The sequence below is a fragment of the Dromiciops gliroides genome, chromosome 1 (genome assembly GCF_019393635.1).
Source record: "Dromiciops gliroides isolate mDroGli1 chromosome 1, mDroGli1.pri, whole genome shotgun sequence".
Taxonomy (NCBI): domain Eukaryota; kingdom Metazoa; phylum Chordata; class Mammalia; order Microbiotheria; family Microbiotheriidae; genus Dromiciops; species Dromiciops gliroides.
Genome location: NC_057861.1, coordinates 626,168,575 through 626,192,647, shown reverse-complemented (window position 1 = coordinate 626,192,647; position 24,073 = coordinate 626,168,575). Strand labels below are relative to the sequence as shown.

General features: G+C 47.3%; 2 protein-coding genes across 4 annotated transcripts; both read left to right on the top strand.

The window, feature by feature from the left end:
- The first annotated feature begins 3,117 nt into the window (after nucleotides 1–3,117).
- On the top strand, nucleotides 3,118–18,542 carry WDR24 (WD repeat domain 24). Its single transcript, XM_043979495.1, has 10 exons — nucleotides 3,118–3,132; nucleotides 3,350–4,179; nucleotides 8,969–9,146; nucleotides 10,189–10,861; nucleotides 15,709–15,824; nucleotides 15,952–16,073; nucleotides 16,257–16,361; nucleotides 16,457–16,794; nucleotides 17,754–17,938; nucleotides 18,115–18,542. Exons 2-10 carry the CDS (start codon nucleotides 3,699–3,701, stop codon nucleotides 18,281–18,283), a joined length of 2,367 nt encoding a protein of 788 aa, XP_043835430.1. The 5' UTR covers nucleotides 3,118–3,132; nucleotides 3,350–3,698; the 3' UTR covers nucleotides 18,284–18,542.
- Nucleotides 18,543–21,177: 2,635 nt separating this feature from the next.
- JMJD8 (jumonji domain containing 8) lies at nucleotides 21,178–24,030 on the top strand. 3 transcript variants are annotated; one of them, XM_043979503.1, is made up of 9 exons: nucleotides 21,178–21,625; nucleotides 22,331–22,420; nucleotides 22,632–22,680; nucleotides 22,811–22,907; nucleotides 23,007–23,075; nucleotides 23,210–23,329; nucleotides 23,401–23,468; nucleotides 23,552–23,686; nucleotides 23,761–24,030. In XM_043979503.1, exons 1-9 carry the CDS (start codon nucleotides 21,252–21,254, stop codon nucleotides 23,839–23,841), a joined length of 1,083 nt encoding a protein of 360 aa, XP_043835438.1. In that variant the 5' UTR covers nucleotides 21,178–21,251; the 3' UTR covers nucleotides 23,842–24,030. The 3 variants fall into 3 exon arrangements, with proteins under 3 accessions (XP_043835438.1, XP_043835437.1, XP_043835436.1); XM_043979502.1 differs by having other exon boundaries at nucleotides 22,811–23,075; nucleotides 23,552–23,681; XM_043979501.1 differs by having other exon boundaries at nucleotides 22,811–23,075.
- The last annotated feature ends 43 nt before the right edge of the window (nucleotides 24,031–24,073 follow it).

The window sequence follows — 24,073 nt, the reverse complement described above, 5'->3', positions numbered from 1 at the left end:
GTTGAACAAATTAAAACATATAAATGTAATGGAATATTAATGTGTCATTGAGAAATGATGAGAGGGACAGTTTCTTTTTTTGTTTTTGTTTTTTCGGGTGAGGCAATTGAGGTTAAGTGACTTGCCCAGGGTCACACAGCTAGTAAGTATTAAGTGTCTGAGGTCAGATTTGAACTCAGGTTCTCCTGAATCCAGGGCCGGTGCTCTATCCACTGCGCCACCTAGCTGCCCCCGAGAGGGACAGTTTCAAAGAAACTTCAGAAGACTTTGTGGACTGATACAGAACTGATAGAGCAGAACCATAAGAACAGTATTATACAACAATAACAGCATTGTACAGACAAACGACTTTGAAAAACTTAAGAACTCTCATCAGTGTAATAATCAACAACAATTCCAAAGCATTGATGATGAAGCCTGTGAATGAAGCCACCTTCATGAAATTGTGAGCTTCTTGACATTAGGGACTGTCTTTTACCTTTCTTTGTATCCCCAGTATTTAGAATGGTGCATGACACATAGTAGGTGCATAATAAATGTTTATTTATTGACATCCTAATAGAGATGTGACAGACTTAAGTTGAAAAATGAAACATATTTTGTAGCACAATAAATATGGGAATTTCTTTTTTGTTTGACAATACCCATTTGTAACAAGTTAAAATTATTTCCCTTAATTGGTGGGGAGAGAAGTGAAGGAAAAAAGGGAGCTAAGGGTAGAGTTGCAAAATAAAGAAAGAAAAAGAAAAGAAGGTAATTGAAACATGTTTTTCAAATGCATAAAGAACAGAAGGAGAGCCAGAAAGAAGCACAGACAAGTAGGACATCTTTGAAAGTAACATGTTGAATTTATTACACACTTAATGATAAGCAAACTGTATGTGATATTCAGTTTCATGTACAACCCTCATTTGTGCTCATTTTATGTTTTTGTTGTTTTTGTTTTTTTAGTGAGGCAGTTGGGGTTAAGTGACTTGCCCAGGGTCACACAGCTAGTGTTAAGTGTCTGAGGCCAGATTTGAACTCAGGTACTCCTGACTCCAGGGCCAGTGCTCTATCCACTGCGCCATCTAGCTGCCCCTTTTGTGCTCATTTTAGCTGATGTTTCCGTTCAGAATTTAAAAACTTTAACTTAAAAATCTGTTTCCCTGTAACTTCCTCCTATTCTCTCTAGTTCTATCATCTTAAGAGAAGTGGAGCAAGTTTAAGGGACAGCCTTTCAAATACTTGAAGATAATTATTGTGTCCCCTCTAAAACTTCTCTTTTGTTGGCTAAACATCTGTGTTTCCTTCAGTCAATCTTCATGTAGTATGGTCTCCAGTTCCCTCATCATCTTAGTCACTCTTCTCTGGCCACATTCTAGCTTGTTGATGCCCCAGATAAAATATATATGGTATCCAGAAATAGACACAATACTAAAGATGTGTTCTAACTGTGGCACAACAAAGTGATATGCTTTCTAGAATGTAGGATCTAGGACTGGGTCCTCAAAAGTTGTCTAATTCAGCCCCCTCATTTTACAGACAAGGACACTGAGGTCAAGAGAAATCAAATGACTTGCCCATAGTCAAACAGATAGCAAAGCTAGGGTTCTAAATGCAAGCCTTCCAATTCCAAATCTAACTCTCTTGCCACTATACAGTAACCCACTGTTATGGGACTCTCTCCTCATTGGTAGAGATCAATGTCCTGTCCCTCTATGAGGGGCAGGGCATAGTTATGGAGAGTGGGACAGAGGAGAGGTTTGTTCTCTTCAAGCTTGAGAGTCTTTTCAGGTATCTTTGGGCTTCCAGCTTAGAGAGAGAAGATGAACAAGACCCACCTCACTTCAGTTTGCTGGCAGAAAAACAAAACAAAACAAAAACTCTAGGAAGAAGTTGACATGAGTGGAACTAACAGTCTCTATTATATATCTCTCTCTCTGGCCTGCTGTACTAAAGACTTCGGGTAACTTTCCTTCAAATAAGATCCAGGATACTCTTAGTTGAGCTGAGTTATCTCACTCCCAAGGAAGAACTCCTTCACTCTGTATTGCTCTGACTATACTTTTTCTGACTTCTGATTGGCTATAGAATTGAATGGCTTTTTTTTTGTTAATTGCTATGTGTGTTCATTGTGGAACTGATTTGTGGTGGGAAAGGGGTCAAGCCTTCCATACAAAGCTTGGGGTCCTGCTGCTTCCCCGACTAAAGGAAAAGCAATCAGACCTTAACTTGAACCAGAGAATCCTTATCTTCTAGATTCATGATATTTAAGAGAACAGGTAGATATAATTCTAACCTGGGACACCCCTTTCTGAGGAAAGCAGAGAGGCCAAGCTCCCAGCCTCAATCTCCTTCTTCCCCTCCTGACCTTGGAGAAGGGTGGGTGGGAGAAGAGGTGAAAGATGTCTATTCTGCCTCGATTCTGAGCCACACGAGGACACTCCCATACTACCTAGGGGGGACCGCATTGCCTTCTGCTCGTCTGCCCTTCTTTTGTCTTGTTGCTGTTACTAGGCTCACATTAGGCCGCCGTGTCACACTGCTGACTCATGTATAGGAAGCTTTCAGGTCCTTTCATGCTAATCTATCTGTATTTCATCTTTTATTTGGGCGGCTGATCTTTATACTAGCATTTATTAAAAGACCTGGAACGCAACAGGGCTCTGTGACCACTACAAAGGACCCTTTGGGGACATAGGATGACGTTAGAGTCTGGAGGGATCTTAAGGGAGAGCTGGGAAGAGCCTGGGAACATACAGCAGAGACTGTCAGAGCCAGAAATGACCCTTAGAACATAAAAGCCCGGATGTTGGAAGTGGAAAGGGCCTCAGGGAGAAAGCTTTTGTACGGAAGGGAAACTGAGGCCCAGGGAGGGGCAGTTCGATAACGGTCCAAAGGAAAAAATTAAGTCTGGCTCCAAAGAGCCCTCTGGATGGGGCGGGGCTGGACTGCGGGCTCTCCTCCCCATCCTCCCCCGCGGTATCTCCGCCTCCGGCCTAGCAGCGCCTCCCCAGGGCGGAACGTTAGTCACCGGGCCGTGGTGGCCGCGACGGCCGCTCCTTGGAGATGGACTATTTCCGGTGTCTTGTCGGTCGCTGGGGTCGCGTCATTTCCGTTGTGGCACGGCCGGCGGGCGGAGCTGTTTCGGTGAGTGAGGGGTTCCGGACGGAGGGTTGGGGTCGGGCCGGAGTCCCCTCCGCTTCCCTCTCCTCCCTTGCTGTCCGTCCCCGGGCGTTTCCTGTCCCCTGTCCTCGGGGGCGTCTCTCTCGCTCTGCCCACGGCGTCTTCCCTCTGGGTCTGGGTCCTGCTTCGTGCGCACAGCCCTCAGCCCGGGGCCCTGTTCTCTTTCCCCCCTCTCTTTCAGAGGCCTTCGTGCCCGGAGAAGAGCAGCATTCCCCGGACCCTGCCCCTGCCCCAGCCCCAGCCCCAGCCCCAGCCGCCTCCGCGCATTGAGTTTGCCCCTTTGTTCAAACTCTACCTGCCGCACCACGGTGCTGTGAACATCCGCCCTGGGCGTAGAAGGAGACTGGTCTCCTCCACCCGCTCCTCCCCCACCCATGACCCCGGAGGGGTCCTGGCAGCCCGGACCTAGGACGTGACTGACCCAGGTCGAGGGCTGATGTCCCGGGGACCCATCTGAAGCCGTCTACCACCCCAGCGGGGTTGTGCCTTGGACTTTGGGCGAGGGGAGCCAGTGAGGAACCGTAGTACCCATGGAGAAAATGGCCCGGGTCACCACGGCCCTGGGGGGCAATACCCTGACGGGCCGCACCATGTACTGCCACCTGGATGCCCCAGCCAACGCCATTAGCGTGTGTCGCGATGCGGCTCAGGTGGTGGTGGCCGGCCGCAACATCTTCAAGATCTACGCCATCGAGGAGGAGCAGTTTGTGGAGAAACTGAACCTGCGCGTGGGCCGCAAGCCCTCCCTGAACTTCAGCTGTGCCGACGTCGTGTGGCACCAGATGGACGAGAACCTGCTGGCCACGGCGGCCACCAACGGCGTAGTAGTGACCTGGAATCTGGGCAAGCCCTCCCGCAACAAGCAGGACCAGCTGTTCACCGAGCACAAGCGCACGGTCAACAAGGTGTGCTTCCACCCCACCGAGGCCTACATGCTGCTCAGTGGCTCCCAGGACGGCTACATGAAGTGCTTTGACCTCCGCAAGAAGGACTCGGTCAGCACTTTCTCCGGTGAGGGCTCCGAGCCCAGCGCCTTCCGGGGCCTCCGCATTCCCCCTTTTATCGTCCTGGAAGCCCTCCCGTGGGGGTATGGGCAGCTCTCTTCGCATCCCTCCTTCCCCAGCTCTGAACATCCTTACTCGTGTGGTTAATGTGGGGCAAGTTCTCACAACTTTTTCTGGCTCCAGATTCTGCCTCTGTAAGATGGGGCTCTCCCATTGCCGGCTGTTCAGATCAGGAGTTCTGTGATCAGCTAACCAATGATCTTCCCTTCCTTTCCCTGTTTCCTTCAGTCATTTATCCAGTACTTAACTCTATAGAGAAATTGCTAGGCACCCAGAGACATATAAAAGGGGACACTACCTGCTTTCAGGAGTCTTATGATCTGAGGAGCAGGGAGGTTAAAATATATTCTGATACATGAGATTCAAATTAGAATGCAACAAATGCACCCCCTCCCCACACACTAAAATTCTACAGTAGTGCCTTATAATAAAAACCCTTACATTTGTACTTTAATATTTACCAACCCCTTTCCTCACAGTCATCCCACAAGGTGGTATAAGTATTATGTTTGAGGTAGTGTTTGACAGATGACTGAGGCACAGAGAGGTCAAATAACTTACCCAAGGTTACCTAACCAGTTAGTGTCTCACCAGCATCAGTACTCCTCAGTCCAGTGTTTTTTCACTTAGACCAGGTTGCCCTATCAACCCTGGCATCTTAGAGGCTCTGCTAGAGTATGAGTACAGTTCCAACAATGGACTCTATTAACTAAAGTCCAGTTTAATGCAAAAGAGGGCCATCACCCAGAGAGTTTGAGTGTTTTTTAACAGCAACTTTTTTTTTATGGGGCCAAGGATCGCACAGCTAATAAGTGTCAGGTGTCTGAGGCTGGATTTGAACTCAGGTCCTCCTGAATCCAGGACTGGTGCTTTATCCACTGCGCCACCTAACTCCCTCAGCAACTTTTGAAGGACTGAAAAAGTATATGAATGCTATGAGATAAAAAGAGAGAATGATCACTTCTAAATGAGTAGAACAGGGAAGACTTCTCATAGAAGATAGCATTTGAGCTGCTTCTTGAAGGCTAGGCAGGATGTGAACAGTTAAGAGGTAAGAGAGGAGCGAAGGAAGGCATGGACCCACAGGTTGATGAATTTACCTAGTGTTGACTAAGTCCCTTTTTATCCACTTAACTGAATGCTTCTTTTAAAACCTAGCCTCAGGGGGCAGCTAGGTGGCAAAGTGGATAGAGCACTGGCCCTGGGTTCAGGAGGACCTGAGTTCAAATCCGACCTCAGACACTTACTAGCTGTGTGACCCTGGGCAAGTCACTTAACCCCAATTGCCTCACAAAAAACAAAACCAAAATAAAACCTAGCCTCAGGTCCTGACCACCTCCAGCCCACAGTTATCTTTCCATCCCATGGTACAGTCTGCTACTTACTAAGCCCATGAGGTTTGATCATGTACTTTTCTTTTCCGTGTATTATAAATCTTGTATATCCCATCAGACTGTAATATTCTTGAGGGAAGGGACTATGACTGTGTTATGTTTTTTTATAACCCACCCAAAAGGGAGGTGATGTAGAAACAGTGCTAGATGTGGAATTAGGAAGACCTACATTCAAATCTTGCCTCTGACACTTTGAAGCTCTGTGTACCTGGGTAAGTCACTTAATCTCTCTGAGCCTCCTTTCCTCATCTGGAAAACAGGGATAATAATACTTGTCCTACTTGCTCACAGGCTTGGTAGAGGACCACACATTATAATGTTTGTGGAGTACATAGTAAAATTTAAAGTGCTATTTAAATGTCAGTTCATAATAAAGCTTTCATTTATATAGTACTTTTCCATTTATGAAGGGCTTTCCCATACACTTGTATTTGATCCTAACCTACTTGATTAGGTAAGTAGTTTTATTGACTGTAATAATAATATTAATAATAACTCACATTTACATATGACTTTACAGTTTATAAAGTGCTTTTCTCACAACAATCTTCAAAGATGGTATTATGGCCATTCTATAGATGAGACTCTGAAGGACAGAGATTTGTTCAGGATCCCAGTGCTGATCAGTGGCAGATTTGAGGCTTTAGACTCTCAGGTCTGTTGAGGTAGCTTCACAATCACATTGTAAGAGACAGTAGAGGATAGCCCTGTCCTTGGAAAGTGCACATTGAAATTGAAGGGCCATAGCCATTTGATTCTGTGTATCCAAGACTAGGTACAGGCAGGTCCAGCATAAACGAAAGTAGCATTCCTCTGGAACCTCTTCTCTCTGGCATTGTTCTTGGTATGTGTCCCTCAGCGGTAATAATGCCTTATGTAGCCAGGACCTCCATCCTTCCATAACTGAACTCTGAAGGGCCAGGGGGAAACTACATGATACTGAATTTTACTCTCTGTAAAGAACTGAAGTAAGTGGTATTGGGGACAATGACTGTAACAGGCAGAACTTCCCTAAGAAAAAGAATGTTTTAAATGTTTGTGCTGGGATGAAGATTCTCAAAAGGTAGCATAGATACCACCCCGTGACTCTGTTCAGGTGCCAGATGGTAAAGATTCTTGGGCCTGTCGTCGTAACAGATATACTTATTCTCCATTCTGCCTGGAGAGGAGAGTTTGAATGTTGAATATTTGGAGACCAGGCTATTCTCTAGCTCCTGACCTGGGCTGACATTTTTTTGGAACCTGTTTGCTGCCCCTGCCCCGCCCCCAACCTTCTTCTCTAGGGTGGGAATCAGAACCCTACTCCTTTCCTCCTGTCTCAGAAAACACTTGGAGATCATAAGTGGGTCAGACTTTAAATGCTTCTTCAAAAAGGATCTGTTGGGGCAGCTAGGTGGCACAGGAGGACCTGAGTTCAAATCCAGCCTCAAACACTTGACACTTATTAGCTGTGTAACCCTGAGCAAGTCACTTAACCCTCATTGCACTGCCAAAAAAAAAAAGGATCTGGATTATTGGAGTAGCTGTTAACTTTGGGGTCATGGTTTGAATTTTTAGCTGAAGGGAAAGCAAATAGGAGATCTTGGGCTGGGGGCAGGGGGAGAAAACTGGTGTCAAGATGGGACTGCCTTATCTTAGTGGAAGGAAGAGGCCCTTTTTTAGTGTACTTTTTTTTTTAATTAACAAGCATTTCTATTTTCTCCTCCCCCCAGGGGAGATCCCCATAACAAATATGCTTAGGTAAGCAAAACAAATTTCTACATTGGCTGTGTCCAAAAATATTTGTCTCATTCTGCATCTTGAGTCTATCACCTGTGTCAGGTGGGTAAAATGCTTCATCATCATTTCTCTGGAATTGTGGTTGGTCATTGCATTGAACAGAGATCTTAAGTTCTTCAAAATTCTTTGTCTTTATGTTTGTGTATAAACTTTTCCTGGTTCTTCACACTTCACTCTGCATTAGTTCATACAGTTCTTAGCTGGTTTCACTGAAACCATTCTTTTCGTTATTTTGTATGGCAAGATAGTATTCCATTTAGCCATTCCCCCAGTTGACAAGTAGTATCTCCTTAGTTTATAGTTCATTGCCATTGCAGGTGCTATAAATATTTTTGTACGTATAGGTTCCTTTCCTCTTTGATTTTTCTAAGGTTTAATCTTTTTTTTTTTTTTTTTTGGTGGGGCAATGGGGGTTAAGTGACTTGCCCAGGGTCACACAGCTAGTAAGTGTCAAGTGTCTGAATCTGGATTTGAACTCAGGTCCTCCTGAATCCAGGGCCAGTGCTTTAACCACTGCGCCATCTAGCTTCCCCCTCTAAGGTTTAATCTTACTAGTTATATCCCTGGATAAAAGAGTATGTGGAATTTAGTGACGTTTTGAGCATAGTTCCAAATTGCTTTCTAGAATGCCTGGACTAATTCACAGCTCGACCAACAATGCATTAATGTTCCTGTTTTCATTCATTTGTTATGTTCCCTTTTCTGTCATCTTTTCCATCTGATGGATGAGAGGTTGAATTTCAGAGTTACTTTACCTTGCATTTCAATGAGTGATTTGAAGCTTTTTTTTTTTTTTAATATAGCTGTTGATAGCTTGGATTTAGAAGGGACCCTTTGGGAGAGTCTGGTTTATATAGTTCCTATGGTCTCCTTGCTCCCAACCTCATGGCATCTATTGAATATTGTGGATAGAGCTGCTGGAAGGTCACCCTGGGACTAGGGTCTGGTCTAAGGCCAGTTCCCCAGAGGGACCAGCACATGTACCCAGCCTCTCCAGGAGACCTGCCTCAGTTTGGGCTATTAGGTTCCTATCTTCTCTGTCTCATCCAAATCTACCCTATGTGAGATTTAAAATTGGATACTAGAGTATTAACCTCCCCTTTTAACCTTTCCCTTATTTATCTCCCAGACTAGTAAGTGGAAGAAGCCTCTGATCTCTAGTTAGAGCTTTAGGGGAGGTATCCAAAATTCCCTCGGACATTCCTGAGTCTTTATGGGCCTCATCCCCTAATGAGGTGGGGCTCCTTAAATCTGCCATGCCTGTTACCTTTAAAGTTAAGGGGGGACCACCCCCCTCCATTCCACACCTATGGGCCTAAAGAAGACTCAGCACAGATATGACTCTCACCCTCCATATCATACTGCCTTCCCCATCTTCCACCCCTCAGACTGAGGGAAAAACTACACTCTCTATCTTTTGGGTGTTGGGAAATAAGGAAAGGAAGGGCACAGGAGAGAAAAACTCACACTGGATGGTAAAGTTGGGGAATTGCCTAGGTCACATTAGTGGTTGAGCTGCTTTTACTAGTGCTGCCTCTTTTCCCCCTTCTTACCTCCTGCCAGGTCAGTCAGAGAGTGTACGTGATGTCCAGTTCAGTATCCGTGACTACTTTACCTTTGCTGCCACCTTTGAGAATGGCAATGTGCAGCTCTGGGATATCCGGAGGCCAGACCGGTATGAAAGGATGTTCACTGCTCACAATGGCCCTGTCTTCTGCTGTGACTGGCACCCTGAAGACAGGTATGGCGTTAAGGGCAGACGAGGCATCCTGGGGGTTTCTCAGGGCAGAGGCCAGAACAACCTGTTGGAGGGTGAGGGGGTTATATAGTGCAGCCTGAGGAGAAAGGCAGGGACTGGTCCGACATCCTACTTTGTGTGTGTGATTAGAATTTGGGACCATTGATTCTGAAGCCAGTGTTTTCCCCACTACATTGTGCACCTCCTCCTTTGTTGGGTGCTTTATAAAGCACTTTCGTGTCCTTTCTCTCATTTGATTTAGCCCAGTAACTGAGAGTCGGGTTCTTATCCCCATTTTATTAATGGAGGATTAAGTTGTAAAGAAAAAGAAATTTGGGGCAGCTAGGTGGCGCAGTGGATAGAGCACCAGACCTGGAGTCGGGGGAACCTGAGTTCAAATCCGGCCTCAGACACTTAACACTTACTAGCTGTGTGACCCTGGGCAAGTCACTTAACCCCAATTGCCTCATTAAAAAAAACAAACAACAACAAAAAAAAAAAAAGAAAAAGAAATTTACTGCCTGAAGCTGCAGTCTTTAAGTTGTGTTGCAAGCAGTAGACAGCAGTACCTGACCTCTACTTTGGTGTTGTTTCTACTATGCCATAGTGGCCCCTCAGGTACCAGCTGTGCAGCCCTTGTTGAGAGGTGAGATCTAGAAAGAGAATAAGCCAGAGCTTCGCCACTATATGGACATGTGGGCCACTGGCTCAGAGGACTATTGGAAAGTCCTCAGTCTGGGGCAAGGTGATAATTAAAGTGCTCTTTCTGGTTTATCTGCCTTCCTGCCTTTCCCCCTGCCATTCTCCTCAGGTGTCTGCAGAGGCAGCAACAGGGCTCCAAGGCCTGGGACAGATGGCCACCAGGCCTGAGCCCCAGCCTCATTCTTTGACCTTAGCTATATCAAGAAAGGGAAAGAGGAAGGTGGTTGTACTAGAGCCTTGTATGGGGAGGGAGAGCTGCAGTAGAGTAAAAAGAACATAAATATGGGAGTATTCTCAAAGGGTGAGAGAAGCCTTCCATTCCCACACCTCCTTCCATTCACAGGGGCTGGTTGGCCACAGGGGGACGGGACAAGATGGTAAAAGTGTGGGACATGAATACAAACAGGGCCAAAGAAATCTACTGTGTGCAGAGCATTGCCTCAGTGGCTCGTGTCAAGTGGAGGCCAGAATGCAAGCACCATCTGGCTACCTGTTCGATGATGGTGGACCACAATATCTATGTGTGGGATGTGCGACGGCCCTATATTCCCTCTGCCATGTTTGAAGAGCATCGAGACGTCACAACCGGCATTGTGTGGCGCCACCTTCATGACCCCTACTTCCTGTTGTCAGGCTCCAAGGACAGTACCCTCTATCAGCACATTTTCAAAGATGCAAGCCAGCCCATCGAGCGGGCCAACCCTGAAGGCCTGTGCTACGGGCTATTTGGGGACCTGGCATTTGCAGCCAAGGAGAGCTTGGTGACAGCTGACTCAAACCGCAAGCCTTACCCAGGTGACCGGCGCCACCCCATCTTCTTCAAGCGCAAGCTGGATCCCACAGAGCAGTTTGAGTCGGTGTCATCCAGTGCTCTAAGTGTCTTTGAGACAGAGCCAGATAGCAGCAGCATGGGCTGGTTTGTAGACACAGCCCGGCGCTATGCTCTGGCTGGCAGGTCCTTGGCTGAGCTCTGTGATCACAATGCCAAGGTTGCCAAGGAGCTGAGCCGAAACCAGGTGAGTTCAAATGCTGGTGGGAACAGTTAGCTCCGGGCCCCTTTTGTGGGGGGCCATGGGGCTGTGCACACAGTCAGCCTTCGTTCAGTATACTGGGGCAGCCACTGGGCAATGGGAGACACTCACACAGTACTGGGCACAACTTCTAGTAATCACCAGATAGTTAACAAGTGTTTCCTATGGGCCAGGCAATTCACTAAGCTCTGGGGACATAAAGCAAGGCAAATACAGAGTAGGTGGAAGGTTTCTAGCACTGGGGGCGCCAGGCAATGGGGGTTAAGTGACTTGCCCAGGGTCACACAGCTAGTAAGTGTCAAGTGTCTGAGGCAGAATCCGAACTCAGGGACTCCTGAATCCAGGGCCGGTGCTTTAACCACTGCGCCATCTAGCTGCCCCCCAGGAAATACCTTCTATAGAAAGTGGCCCTGGGATCCTCAGAGGTGGTGGCGAGGAGGGACAGCACTGCAGGCACAGGGACAGCCAGTGCAAAGGTGAAGAGCTGAGAGCGGGAACAGCACACGTGCAGAGTAATGAGGAGGCCAGTTTGGCCGAATCATAGAGCACACTGGGTAGAGTGAAGGCTAACAAGACTGGAAAAATAGAATAGGGCCCGGTTTAGGAAAAACTTTAAATACCAAACAAAAGGACTTTCTGTTTGGTCCTGGGGGCAGTGGGAAGCCATTGGAGTGTAGTTAGGAGGAAGGTGACATGGTCAGACTTGGGCTTTGGGTTGGAGTGGGGAGAAATGAGGCAAGGAGGCTCTTTCACTAGTCTATGTGAGAGGAGATGGGAGCCTGATCTAGGGCAGTGGCAAAGTGAGTAGAGAAAAGGGCACGTAAACATACTATAGAGACAGTGTTATGGTGAAATAAAGAAACTGAATAGTGACATCCAGACAAATGAGGTATTTAGCAAAGTTCTAGGTAGCCGAGGACCCAGAACCTTGGCTTCTACCAAGCTAATATACAATTTGGAAGGATTAAAAAACAAGAAAAGTGGGATTATAGGGATTGAGACCTTTGGTTTCTTATTGGTGGAGGGCATGGGGAGGCGAGAGGGAGAGAGGTAGTTTTGTGACATTCCTTAAATTGGGAGTAATCTTGTGTCTTACCCAAAAGCAGATGACTTACAGATGAAACTCAGCTTCATGGAATGTTGGATAAAGGCAAAACGGAGTCACTAATGTTATTGTCAATGTCACAGTAGAAATGATAACATTTAGGAACTGAGTGAATATGTGAGGTGAGTGAGAATGACGAGGCAAAGATGACAATGAGGCTGCAGCCTGGCTGATGAAGCTTGCTGGTGCCCTCCACAGCAATAGAGAAGTTGAGAGGAGGGTTGGGGGCAGGGGGCGGGGAGCAGTAAAGATGCTAAATTCTGTTTGGTACAGTTGAGTTTGAGATGCTTATGGGACATCCCTTTCAAAATGCTGAGCGAAGTCGAGCTCAGGAAAGAGGCTAGGGCCAGATATGTTTATCAGTGGGGTGACATTTGGACCCGTGGGAACTGCTGAGATCCTAAGGGAGGCAGCATAGAGAGAAGAGAGGAAGGCCCAGGACAGAGCACTGGGGGCACCCCCAGTGAATGGAGATTCAGCAAAGGAGACTGAGGGGCAGTGGTGATGCATGGAGAAGGAGCACAGAGAGTAGGGTCATGAAAAGTCTTAGAGGGGATGGCGTCTTGGAACAGCAGAAGTTCCCAAATGAGGTGGTTCATCTTTGGGCTCAGGTGGGAGGTGTAGGCAAATGAGGCTTTTTTCAATACCTATAATGTACGGTGTCCTCTTCCAGAGTCCCCTGATGCCCACCTAGATATGGAAATGCCCTTGTCATCGCTGAGACAGGGTATGGAAAGTGCGAGCAGAGCCCATCGAGGTAGCTGGGCTTTGCATACCAGCCCCCATCCCTGCCTGCCCTGTGGACTTGCAGGATAATAGATAGCGCTTAAAGGTCCTCTACCAGATCTCTGTCAGTAGAGGAAGTTCCACATGGAGGAAATCATAGCTTCTTGAAGTGACTGAGTGTGAAATTCACTGAGATAGAATAAATAAGGAAGAGAGGCCCTGCTCTCCTGGGCTGTTTTGGAGCCCTTGTTCAGCAGAAGGCTCATGGCCCACCTCTTCTAGGAAACATCCCCTGATCACTTCAGACCCCGGTGACCTTGCTTCCTTCCAGACTCCTCCAAACCTTAATATCTCAAACATAGAATCATTATGATGTAATCACTTCCTATCCTCTGGTACTTACTAGTGGGTGAGTTTTATCTCTCTAGCTAGACTGTAAGTGTTTCAGGGGTGAGGATCCAGTTCACTACCTGCTTATTACCACTTAGGGATAAGATGTGGTGTTAGACCAAAAAAAGTGCCCACCAACAAGTCTGATATGAAACCATAAGTACGTAAGAGAGTCAAAGGCAAAGTGTGGTGTGAAGTAGTAGCCATTGGGGGATGGAGGGGAGATTGGGAAGAATTCATGAGAGAAATGGCATGAGCTGGAGGTTCATGTATGATTTGTCTTCTCTTTTCCATAAGCACAGAGCCAAGCACACAGTAGAGAGTTAATAAAACCTGATGGATTAAGTGATGGATTAAGTGAATCTCCATGGCCCATGAGGCCTGTGTGGCTTAGACACCTAGGAGCTCACAGGCACAGAGTTGGGAGGGATAGCCAAGACATGATGAGAGAGTTGGACATCCGGCAGGATTTTGATAGGCTAGAACATCCAGCTGAGTCTAATAAGATTAAATTTAGTGGGAATAAATCTAAAATCTTAATACGTGTTCAAATCAATTTTATAAGTATAAGAGGGGTTGTGGATAGTGGTTTTATGTGAAAAAGATCTGGGGAACTTACTAGCGGTGTGACCCTGGGCAAGTCACTTAACCCTCATTGCCCCGACCAAAAAAAAAAAAAAAAGAAAAGAAAAAGATGTAGGGAGTCTAATGGATCACAAGCTCAATATGAGCAAACAGTGTGATAAGGCTGCCAAAAACCTCAGCTTAATCTTGAGCAGCATTAAAAATAATCCCAGTTTCCAGAATAAGAAGGTGACAGTCTCATTGTCCTCTGTGCTTATCTGGCCACTTCTGGTGTATCATGTTCAGTTTGGGACTCTGAATTTTAGGAAGGACATCAGTAAGCTACGAAGTATTCAAGGAGTGGCAGCCAGGATGATGAAGGGCCTAGAGGCCATACAACATAGGAACTGGCTGAAGGCAAGGGGGAGGATTGGCCTGGAGAATTGGTGACATAGCAACACCAATCACTGCCTTCATTTATTTGGAGAACTGTTCTATCGAAAAGGAAAGAAACTTGTTCTGTTTTGCTCCTGGAAGTAGAAGCAGTGGGTGAAAGTTGCAAAGAGGCAGATTTAGATTGGATGTTGAGAAGAATATCCTAAAAATCTGACATGGGTAGGGCAGCTAGGTGGCGCAGTGGATAGAGCACCAGCCTTGGAGTCGGGAATACCTGGGTTCAAATCCGACCTCAGACACTTAACACTTACTAGCTGTGTGACCCTGGGCAAGTCACTTAACCCCAATTGCCTCACTAAAAAAAAAAAAAATCTGACATGGGCAAAAGTAGCATGGCGTGCTCCGGACGCAGAGGGCTCTCCCACAGCAGAGGTCCTCAGGCAGAGTGTGTGGTGCTGGGGATGGGCTTTCTGACTAGGAGTTGGACTAGACAGCCACTGGGGGCCCTTTCAACTCTCAAGTTCTGTCATTTTGTGATCCCCCAAATCAGCCATCTTCACAGTGTCTTCAGAGATCTCTTGACTTGTTCAAGGCTGGGACAGGTTCATAGGGCAGCTTCCTGGGACAGGGTGGATTAAGTGGGTGCTTTTCAGCTTCCTTTGCCATTCAGAGTCCCCCACAGTATCCAACTGGACCTTCATAGCCTCATCCTGTACTAGTGTATGTGTAGCCAGACTGGACTTTTGGTGGGCCACCATTCGTGTCCCTCCATGCTCGCCTTCACGCTTTCTCCCATGCCTGTAAGGGAGCCTTTCTCTTACGTTACCCCTCCCTCATGGTCCCTTCAGGACCACCTCTTGTGTGACCTTGCCCATGAAACTTTCTTTACTCTCTCTTCCCTCCCTGGAGATGGATGTGATCTGTCTGTCTTTACATTTATTACAGTGTGCCTCATGTCATCGTTATTTTTTTTATAAATTTTTATGTGTTATGTTTTTCTCTCACCTATATTTCTTCCCGTATCCCTTTCCCTCCCTGCTTCCAGAGAGCCATTCCATATAAGAATATTTTTTAAAAGAACAAGAGGAAGAGAAAATGAATCCACAAAACATCAAGAAACCAATACATTAGGAAAATCTGAAAAGATGATCATCATTATTTCTGCCCATTTTAATCTGCCGCCACCACTACCACCTTTACCCAGTTAGACTGTCAGCTCCTTAATGAATAGAACTCTTGTTTTTTATCTCTATCCTTGGCACTCCTAATGTCTTACATAAAAATGCTTGCTGAATTGATAACTGTACAGTCACTATATTCCCCAGTTAGGCAGTTGAGGGACCTAGACTGAGAGGATTCAAATGTGTGCCTGGAATGTTCCCCTTTATCAGAGGGATCGAGGGATGTAAGGAAAAGACCAGGCTTCCTTCCATTTTGCCCAGCAGCATCTCCAGAAGGGCTCCCGGAGGGCTGGACCCTTCATTTTACATATGGGGAACCTACTGCCAGGGAAGGGGAGAGGTTTACTTAGTGACTCAGGGGCTTAGCCAGAATGAGACATAGGTGGACGGACTTCTTCCCTGGACTCTTTCTCCCACCCCGCCCTTCAGTGCGTGATCAGGGGCTGTTGCTTACTCTCTCTTTGGGGTAGGTTGCTCAAACGTGGACCATGCTGAGAATTATTTACTGCAGTCCTGGCACCATGCCCTCTGCTAACCTGAACCACAGCATTGGGAAGGGCAGCGCCAGCCTTCCACTTATGAATAGGTAATCCAGGGGCAGGGAAGAAGGGGTGCTGAGGAGGGACCTGGTGGTAGCAGCACCTTTCACCTACTTTGCTCATTTCCCTCGTCTGGACTTCACCTTTTTCCCCTCTTGCCCCCATTCCAACAAGCTTCAGCCTGAAGGACATGGCCTCTGGAATGGGGAATGAGGCCCGACTGGATCGGAGCAAAGGGGAAAACCGAAGCGAGAACATCCTGCTGGATTCTTCTACCACCCTCATCACTAATGACGGTAAGGTGGAGCATGGGAGCCTGCTGCCACCTGCTCCTTTGTGGGTCTCCTGGCAGTTGTTTCTCCCTTGCCTGATAAAGACGGGCTCCAAGCCCTCTCTGATGATACATGAGAGAACAGGCAGCGGGAGCATGGTCATCCTCAGTTCTTGTAAGAGTCTGACCCCCCCACCTCCCTTCATAGAGAACGAGGAGACAGAAGGCAGCGACGTTCCTGCTGACTACCTCCTGGCCGATGTAGAGGGCGACGAAGACGAGCTGTACCTGATGGATCACGAGAATGCCCACAGTAAGTGGCAGCAAGGGGATTGCCCGAGTGGGGCCTGCTGATGTGGGAAGTATCAGTGAACCCCAACCTAATGGTGTGTCTACCCCTCCCCGCAGCGGAGGAGCCGGAGTACGTGCTGCCCCAGGAAGCTTTCCCCCTGCGCCATGAGATCGTGGACAATCCCTCTGGTCCTGACCACCTGCAAGACAAGGCCGACTCACCCCATGTGAGTGGTAATGAGGCAGAGACGGTGTCCCTGACCCCCGTGGAGTCCTTCTCGCTTATTTCCATCTCCCACACGCTCTACGAGAGCCGCCTGCCTCCTGACTTCTTCAGTGCGCTGGTGCGGGACATGCTGCGTTTCTATGCTGAGCAGGGGGATGTACAAATGGCCGTGTCTGTGCTGATCGTGTTGGGCGAGCGCATCCGGAAGGAGATTGATGAGCAGACTCAGGTGCCCCACTGACCATGTGTTCTAGGGGGGCTGGTGTGGCAGAGCAGGTGTGACTGTGAGCTGGTCACTTTACTTTGGGATTGCATTGGGAAAGTGCTTTATAAACCTCAAACCACTGTATATATAATGTGAGTTGTTACTAGCCACAAAGGGTTTCTATCTTCTCAGAGTTGAGTTCATTTCCACAGTTGTGCTCCACTGTGCCCTCCTGTCCTCCCCACTCTGCTCAATAAGTGTAAACCTTCCAAACTTGGACGGGACAGGAGAAGGGAGGAATAGAGAAGTCAGATACTGGGTTGGGTATTTAAGAGCTGGAATAGCCAGGTTACATATTCATCAGATGTGGTCAGTAGGGAAAAGGAGGACGTTGGCTAGGGGTTTGGGTCAATCCAAACCCCTAGGGAAGCCATAAATTCTTTAGGGTGCAGGATGGTTTTCAGACAGATTGCCAAGGCTGCTATTTAGAGTAAATCTAGCCGTAGTACTCAGTAATGGAATCATTACATGCGTGACAATCCCAGACATTACTGCAGTGGGATAATTCTGGGTGCATTACTGCATGTGCCCAGTACTTTGCAGTTTACAAAGTAATTTCACATCCTTTCTTTCATCTGATTATGATGTTGGCAGGGCTTATAACCTCCAAGTAGCTGGGGAAACTAAGGCCCAGAAAAACAGTATCTTGCTCAAATGGAGTTACTGACATCTGGGCCTGGGGTTCAGGTCTTCTGACTTCTAACCCCAGACTTTTTATACTTTACCACCTAATTGCCAAGGAATCTGCCACTTGCCACTCTTCATTATGGGAAGGTTTTGTTCTCTCCTGTCCTTTCCACATCTACCACACACCTCCCCTTGTGCTCTCTAGTCTAGGGAACAGGAGAGTTCAGGCCACAGCACAGTGCTGTGGAAAGCCCAAGGCCCTCCTCTGTGTTAGCCTGACCTCTCCTCTCCCCCAGGAGCACTGGTACACCTCCTACATTGATCTGCTCCAGCGATTCAGGCTCTGGAACATATCTAACCAAGTGATCAAGCTGAGCACCTGTCGAGCCATCACCTGTCTGAACCAGGCGTCCACTACCCTGCATGTCAACTGCAGCAACTGTAAGAGACCCATGAGCAACAAGGGCTGGATCTGTGACAGGTCAGAGGCCGGGCTGGGCTGGGCTGGGCTGGGCGAGGCGAGGGCAGGTGGGAGGAGGGGCATCAGAGCTCCTAGGGCCTTGACCTTGTGCTGAAGAGGGCGATGGGAGTCCCAGGGCTTTCTGGGGCCCTTGGTGATCACTTTTCCCCCTCCCACTCTTGTTCTGCTGGCCTCAGATGCCGACAATGTGCCAGTACCTGTGCTGTGTGCCACCATGTCGTGAAGGGTCTGTTTGTGTGGTGCCAGGGCTGCAGCCATGGCGGTCATCTCCAGCATATCCTCAAGTGGCTGGAGAGCAGCACACAATGTCCTGCAGGCTGCGGCCACCTCTGTGAGTACACCTGAGCTGCCCCAGAGGAGCTGCCAGCAGCACCAGCTGTCAACCCAGGCCTGGCACAAGACTGCCAAGCCATGCCATGAGCTACTTCTGCCTCTGGCTCTCTTCTTCAGAAGGAAAGACGAATTCCTGTCATCTGTTCCTCCCTTCAAGACTGAACTCTGCCAGCAAGTCATGGCTTCTCTCCAGTCTCAGTTTCCCTATCTGTAACAATTGCAGAGCTGTTGTGAGAAAAGCACTTTATAAATATGAGTTGTTGTTACTGTAGGTAAAATAGTTGGCTTTTGTTGGGGGCTATGAGAGGCTGGCAGCAGTCCCCTTTAAGAAGACTGGGTTGTCAATAACTGGAAAATACTCCTGACAGTCCCCACAAGAGATTGGAGCAGGACAGACTAGGCTGGCATTCAGTTCAATTCAGCAAACATTAAGTACCTTTAAATTCTAAGTGGTGGTGGGGAACAGAATTCTGGACAAAACCCAAACCAAGCCTTGCCTTAGAGATACACACATAAGTAAATACACAATCATTTCAGGAGGGAGAGTTCATTGGCAATTGGGAGGCAGGAAAGGCCTTGTGTGAGCTGTGCCTTCAAGTTAGGGCTTCTCTGAGGCAATGATGAGGATACATACATCTGAGACTTACTGGACAGTTTCTCAGATTGGAAAGGTAGGTGAGAGCCATACTGTGGAGGACTTTTATTTTTTTTTGTTTGGTTTTTGTTTTTTGGGTTTTTTTTGCGGGGCAATGGGGGTTAAGTGACTTGCCCAGGGTCACACAGCTAGTAAGTGTCAAGTGTCTGAGGCCGGATTTGAACTCGGGTACTCCTGAATCCAGGGCCGGTGCTTAATCCACTGCGCCACCTAGCCGCCCTATTTTTTTAATTATAAAAATGTGACCTTTTATTCTCAGATACAGCCTGGAATGTGCTGTAACAATTTACCTTCAGTTTTTATTGAACCAGTTATGCAGGGATGATCCTTTAAATATATTTCCCATTTTGCAAAATGCTATAGTTTCCCCTAAACCCCCCCCCTTTTTTTTTTGTGGAGCAGTGAGAATTAAGTGACTTGCCCAGGTTCACAAAGCTAGTGTCAAGTTTCTGAGGCCAGATTTGAACTCAGGTCCTCCTGAAACCAGGACCAGTGGTTTCCACTGCACCATCTAGCTGCCTGTTTTTTCCTTAATAGTATTTTATTTTTTCCAGTTACATGTAAAGACTTTTCAACATTCATTTTTGTAGAAAATTTTTCTCTTCCCTCCCAAAGACAAGTGATCTGATATTAGTCATATATGTACAATCATGTTAAACATTAATCATGTTGTGAAAGAAGAATCAGAACAAAAGGGAAAAACCACAAGAAAGAAAAAGCAAAAGTGAAAATAGTATGCTTCGATCTGCATTCAGACTCCATAGTTCTTTTTTTGGATGTGGAGAGCATTTTCCATCATGAGTCTTTTAGAATGATCGTGGATCATTGTATTGCTGAGAAGAGCTAAATCTATCGAAGTTAATTATTTCACAATGTTGCTGTTACTGTGTACAATGCTCTCCTGGTTCTCATTTCACTCAGTATCAGCCCACTTAAGTCTTTCCAGGTTTTTCTGAAATCTGCCTGCTCATCATTTTTTTAAATCATGAAAGTATTTTATTATTTTCTAGTTACATGTAGAGAGAGTTTTCAACATTTGTTTCTATGTGATTTCTAGTTCCAAATTTTTCTCCCTCCCCAAGACAGCAAGCAATCTCTCTTTCTTTCTTTCTTTTTTTTTTGGTGAGGCAATTGGGGTTAAGTGACTTGCCCAGGGTCACACAGCTAGTAAGTGTTAAGTGTCTGAGGTCAAATTTGAACTCAGGTCCTCCTGACTCCAGGGCTGGTGCACTGTGCCACCTAGCTGCCCTGAACAGCAAGCAATCTAATATAGGTTATATATGTACAATCACAGTAAACATATTTCTGCATTAGTCATGTTGTGAAAGAAGAATCAGAACAAAAGGGCAAAACCTCAAAAAAGAAAAACAAAAAAAGTAGAAATTATGGTTCAATCTGCATCCAGATTCCACAGTTCTTTTTTCTGGATGTGAAGAACATTTTCCATCATGAGTCCTTTGGAATTATCTTGAATCATTGTATTGCTGAGAAGTTGTCTATCACAGTTGATCATCACAGTGTTGTTGATACTGTGTACAATGTTCTGGTTCTGCGCATTTCACTCAGCATCAGTTCATGTAAGTCCAGGTTTTTTTGAAATCCTGCTCATCGTTTCTTACAGCACAATAGTATTCCATTGCATTCATATACCACAACTTGTTTAGTCACTTCTCAATTGATGGGCATTCCCTCAATTTCCAATTCTGTCACCATAAAAAGAGCAGCTATAAATATTTTTGCACTTGCGGGTCCTTTTCCATTTTTTTAATTTTTTTGGTATACAGACCCAGTAGTGGAATTGTTGGGTCAAAGAGTATGGACAGTTTTATAGCCCTTTGGACATAGTGTGGAGGGCTTTTAAAAAGCCAAAATGGAAAAAAAAAAAAGGTCAAAATGCGAATTATAGTATATCTAGAGGCAATAGTGGGAATCAACATAGGCCAACCTGTATTTTAGGAATAAGTTGGACAGCTGTTTGAAAAAGGTTTGGAGTAGAGGGATCAATTAGAGTAATGTAGAAAAGGAGACAAATGAGATAAATGAGAATGGGGGCCCGGGGCGGGTCTCGGAGACCTAGATGCATTTTCGGGTAGTGCTGAAAGGACTAGAAAAGACTACGGTCGAGGATTAAGAGCGACAAGTAGAGGGGTTTGTTTCTACGAGCCAAAGAGCCATCTCTCCAGCTACAGCAAGGGAAGAGAGCATAGTGGCTAATGCTTTTTGAGGTGTGGTCAAAGGAGAAGAGGGCGCATGCTGCAATTAAGTCTGTACTCTGTAAAGAGGAAGGCGAGCACTCTTCCGAGACTGGGGGAAGTTGGTGCAGGGATGGGAGGAGAAAATGCTGCCGGAAGCACGTTCCCGCTAGGGAAGAGTTTTCCGGTCGCTGAGGGAGTCTCTAAGGCAACCATTTTTTCTGCCAATCTCAGCTTGGTCCCTCACGCGAAGCCTGTCGGGGGTTGTAGTCCTTGCTGCGAAGGCCACAATGCTCCGCGGTGGATGCGGCGGGGCTTCGATCAGGCGGGGCAGAGTACTGCCCGGTCCTTGAGCAAATCTAGAGCTTACCCAGAGGTTCGGCTCCCGCCGCAATCGGAGGGTTTCGTCTACATGAGGCTGGGACCTCGGCTCAGGATGCAGTTCATGTTCCTGGTGCTAGTAGCCCTCGCCTGCCCCGAGAACGGGACCCCCGTCAGCGGGGGCTGGTGAGCATATGGAGGGACGGGCAGGATGGTCCACGAGTGGGGTGCAGTCCTGGCAGGGAGGCCTTCTGGAGCACTACGCAGGAGAGGGCAGAGGGGCGCGGGGCGGGTCCCTAAGTCTGCTCAGACCCCTTCGCCGGCTGCTTTTGTCTTAACTTCCTGCATTCCAGAAGGGAGGAAGCAGGCGTCTTACCTCGGCCCTTCTACCCACAGAGGGGACAGTGAAAAGGGAAAGCACTGGGTTGGGGGGACGGGGGACGGAGAAAGGAGCCGAATGGGTGAAATTAGAGTTGGGGGTTCCTGAAATGCTTTTTGATTCGTCAGCCAATACAGTGAAAAGTTAGCTCGTGTCAGAAAAGGAGGTAGGCAAATTGGAGTACAGAGATCGGTTTGCAGTCGAGGAGCCAAATTTACCTGGACTCTTAGAAAAGTGAATTTGCTGAAATTCCCACCAAACCTGCAACTGATGCACCATCAGCAATACCTGGGTCACTTAACTAGGCCTGAAGGTAGTGCAGTCATGGAGTGATGAAATTATTGCCAGAACAATTAAAAATACAGACCAAGAATCCAAGATGTGGTAGCAGTCCATCAGTGACGTAGCCCAATAACCCTCACCTCATCCTTGGTCTGGGTGGCAAGATCATGGGGCAGGGGCAAGTATGAGCTAGCTCCATTGGAGACACCTTCATTCCTCTCCCCATCCAGGGAGCTGAGTGAGCACCAGGCCCTAGAAGAAGAGGAGCAGTGTACTGTGGATCGAAGAACGAACCTGACTTATGCAGAGTTCATCCATCAGTATGTAAGGGGAAGAGGGAATGCTTGGCCCCTTTTCCTTGGTCCCTGGCTGACTTGGAGTTAAGGAAGCAGTGTGAAAGTAGGGGGCCCCTAAGCACAAACCCCACACACTTGGCAATGTCTGGAACAGAGGGCCCCCACTGGTTACCTGGCAGGAAGGGGGAATCAATGTGTGCAGGAACTGCCCATGACTTTTGTCCTTGCTTCATAGATATGCCTTCTCTAGACCTGTCATTCTACAAAGACTCACCAACAACTCAGTAAGTAGCACACAAGCTGTACCCTACCCATACCTAATACCCCCTCAATCCTAACTCCACTGAAGGATATTATATGGTGAGAGGGTGGGGGACACACCCATTTTAAGCCTGAGGGTCCTTCCCTTTGCAGCTGTTCCAGGACCTGTGCTCCAAAGAGAAGCTACTGGCAGAATTTGGAGACTTTAGGATCAGGCTGAGTACAGCTAACACACATTCTTATCAGAAAGGTGAGCCACTGTGTCTAACACCACCTTTGTGCAACCTCCAGCAGGACTCTTGTTCTTTGTTGCTCTCTCCTGACTTCCAACCTTTTCCTTTTTCTACAGTAGACCTCTCTTTTCAAGAATATGTGGAACAACTGCTACAGCCTCAAGACCCCAACTCCCTAGGAAATGGTGAGTTGAGCTCCTATTTTCAAGGGCCAATGAAGCTAGAGACCTTTAACCACCCTAAGGGGACATTCAGGACCATGGACAGGGAAGTAAAGGCATGTGGTGTTGAGCATTCTAGTTCTGTTTCCTCCCACCAGACACACTATACTTCTTTGGGGACAATAATTTCACTGAATGGGGAGGACTATTCCAACACTACTCCCCACCTCCTTTTCGTCTCTTGGGCACTACTGCAGCCTACAGCTTTGGAATTGCAGGTCAGTATTACCCTTTTGGGCAGGGAGCTTCGGGAAGTCCGAATCTGTTGTTGATAAATCCTCCCCCACAGGTGCTGGTTCTGGAGTACCCTTCCACTGGCATGGGCCAGGCTATTCTGAGGTGATCTTTGGACGAAAGGTGAGGCAGAAAAGTCTTCCTAGATCTTGAAAGGCAACAGCAGTTAAGTCAGTTCTGACCAAGTCCTTCTCCATCTCTAATAGCGATGGTTCCTGTATCCTCCAGAGAAGAGGCCCGATTTTCATCCCAACAAAACCACCTTGGCCTGGCTACGGGATACATACCCAGCACTCCCCATCCCTGAACGGCCCCTACAGTGTACTGTCCAGGCTGGTGAGGTCAGAGGGGTTCACTTTATTGGGTGAGGGGGAAGAAAAGAAAAGGCCTGGGCTAAATTTCATCCCATGTCCAGGTGCTGTACTTCCCTGACCGTTGGTGGCATGCCACCCTGAACCTTGACACCAGTGTCTTCATCTCCACATTTTTGGGCTAGAGGCAACAGCAACCTCCGGGCTGAGGCTGCCCCACTGCCACCCTCTGACTTCAAGTGCTGTTAATTTATTGCCACAATTTCCCTATAATGAAGTAATGGTGCTGGCTCTGCTGCCTTGTGTCTCTGTGCCAGCCATTTTCTGCCCTCTTGCTTAGGGCTGGAAGACAAATCAGCATGAAGTGAAGGGGGAAGAAGAAAGGTAAGCTTACATCCCATGGGGTGTCAGACCAGG

Excerpts from the sequence above, each read along its gene's own strand:
- JMJD8 (XM_043979501.1), top strand. The coding sequence starts at position 21,252 with ATGGGAGGAGAAAATGCTGCCGGAAGCACGTTCCCGCTAGGGAAGAGT. Across the intron at positions 23,076-23,209 it reads CCCCAACTCCCTAGGAAATG|ACACACTATACTTCTTTGGG; the intron begins GTGAGTTGAGCT and ends TCCTCCCACCAG. Across the intron at positions 23,330-23,400 it reads CTACAGCTTTGGAATTGCAG|GTGCTGGTTCTGGAGTACCC; the intron begins GTCAGTATTACC and ends CCTCCCCCACAG.
- WDR24 (XM_043979495.1), top strand. The coding sequence starts at position 3,699 with ATGGAGAAAATGGCCCGGGTCACCACGGCCCTGGGGGGCAATACCCTG. Across the intron at positions 9,147-10,188 it reads GACTGGCACCCTGAAGACAG|GGGCTGGTTGGCCACAGGGG; the intron begins GTATGGCGTTAA and ends TTCCATTCACAG. Across the intron at positions 10,862-15,708 it reads AGGAGCTGAGCCGAAACCAG|GTTGCTCAAACGTGGACCAT; the intron begins GTGAGTTCAAAT and ends TCTTTGGGGTAG.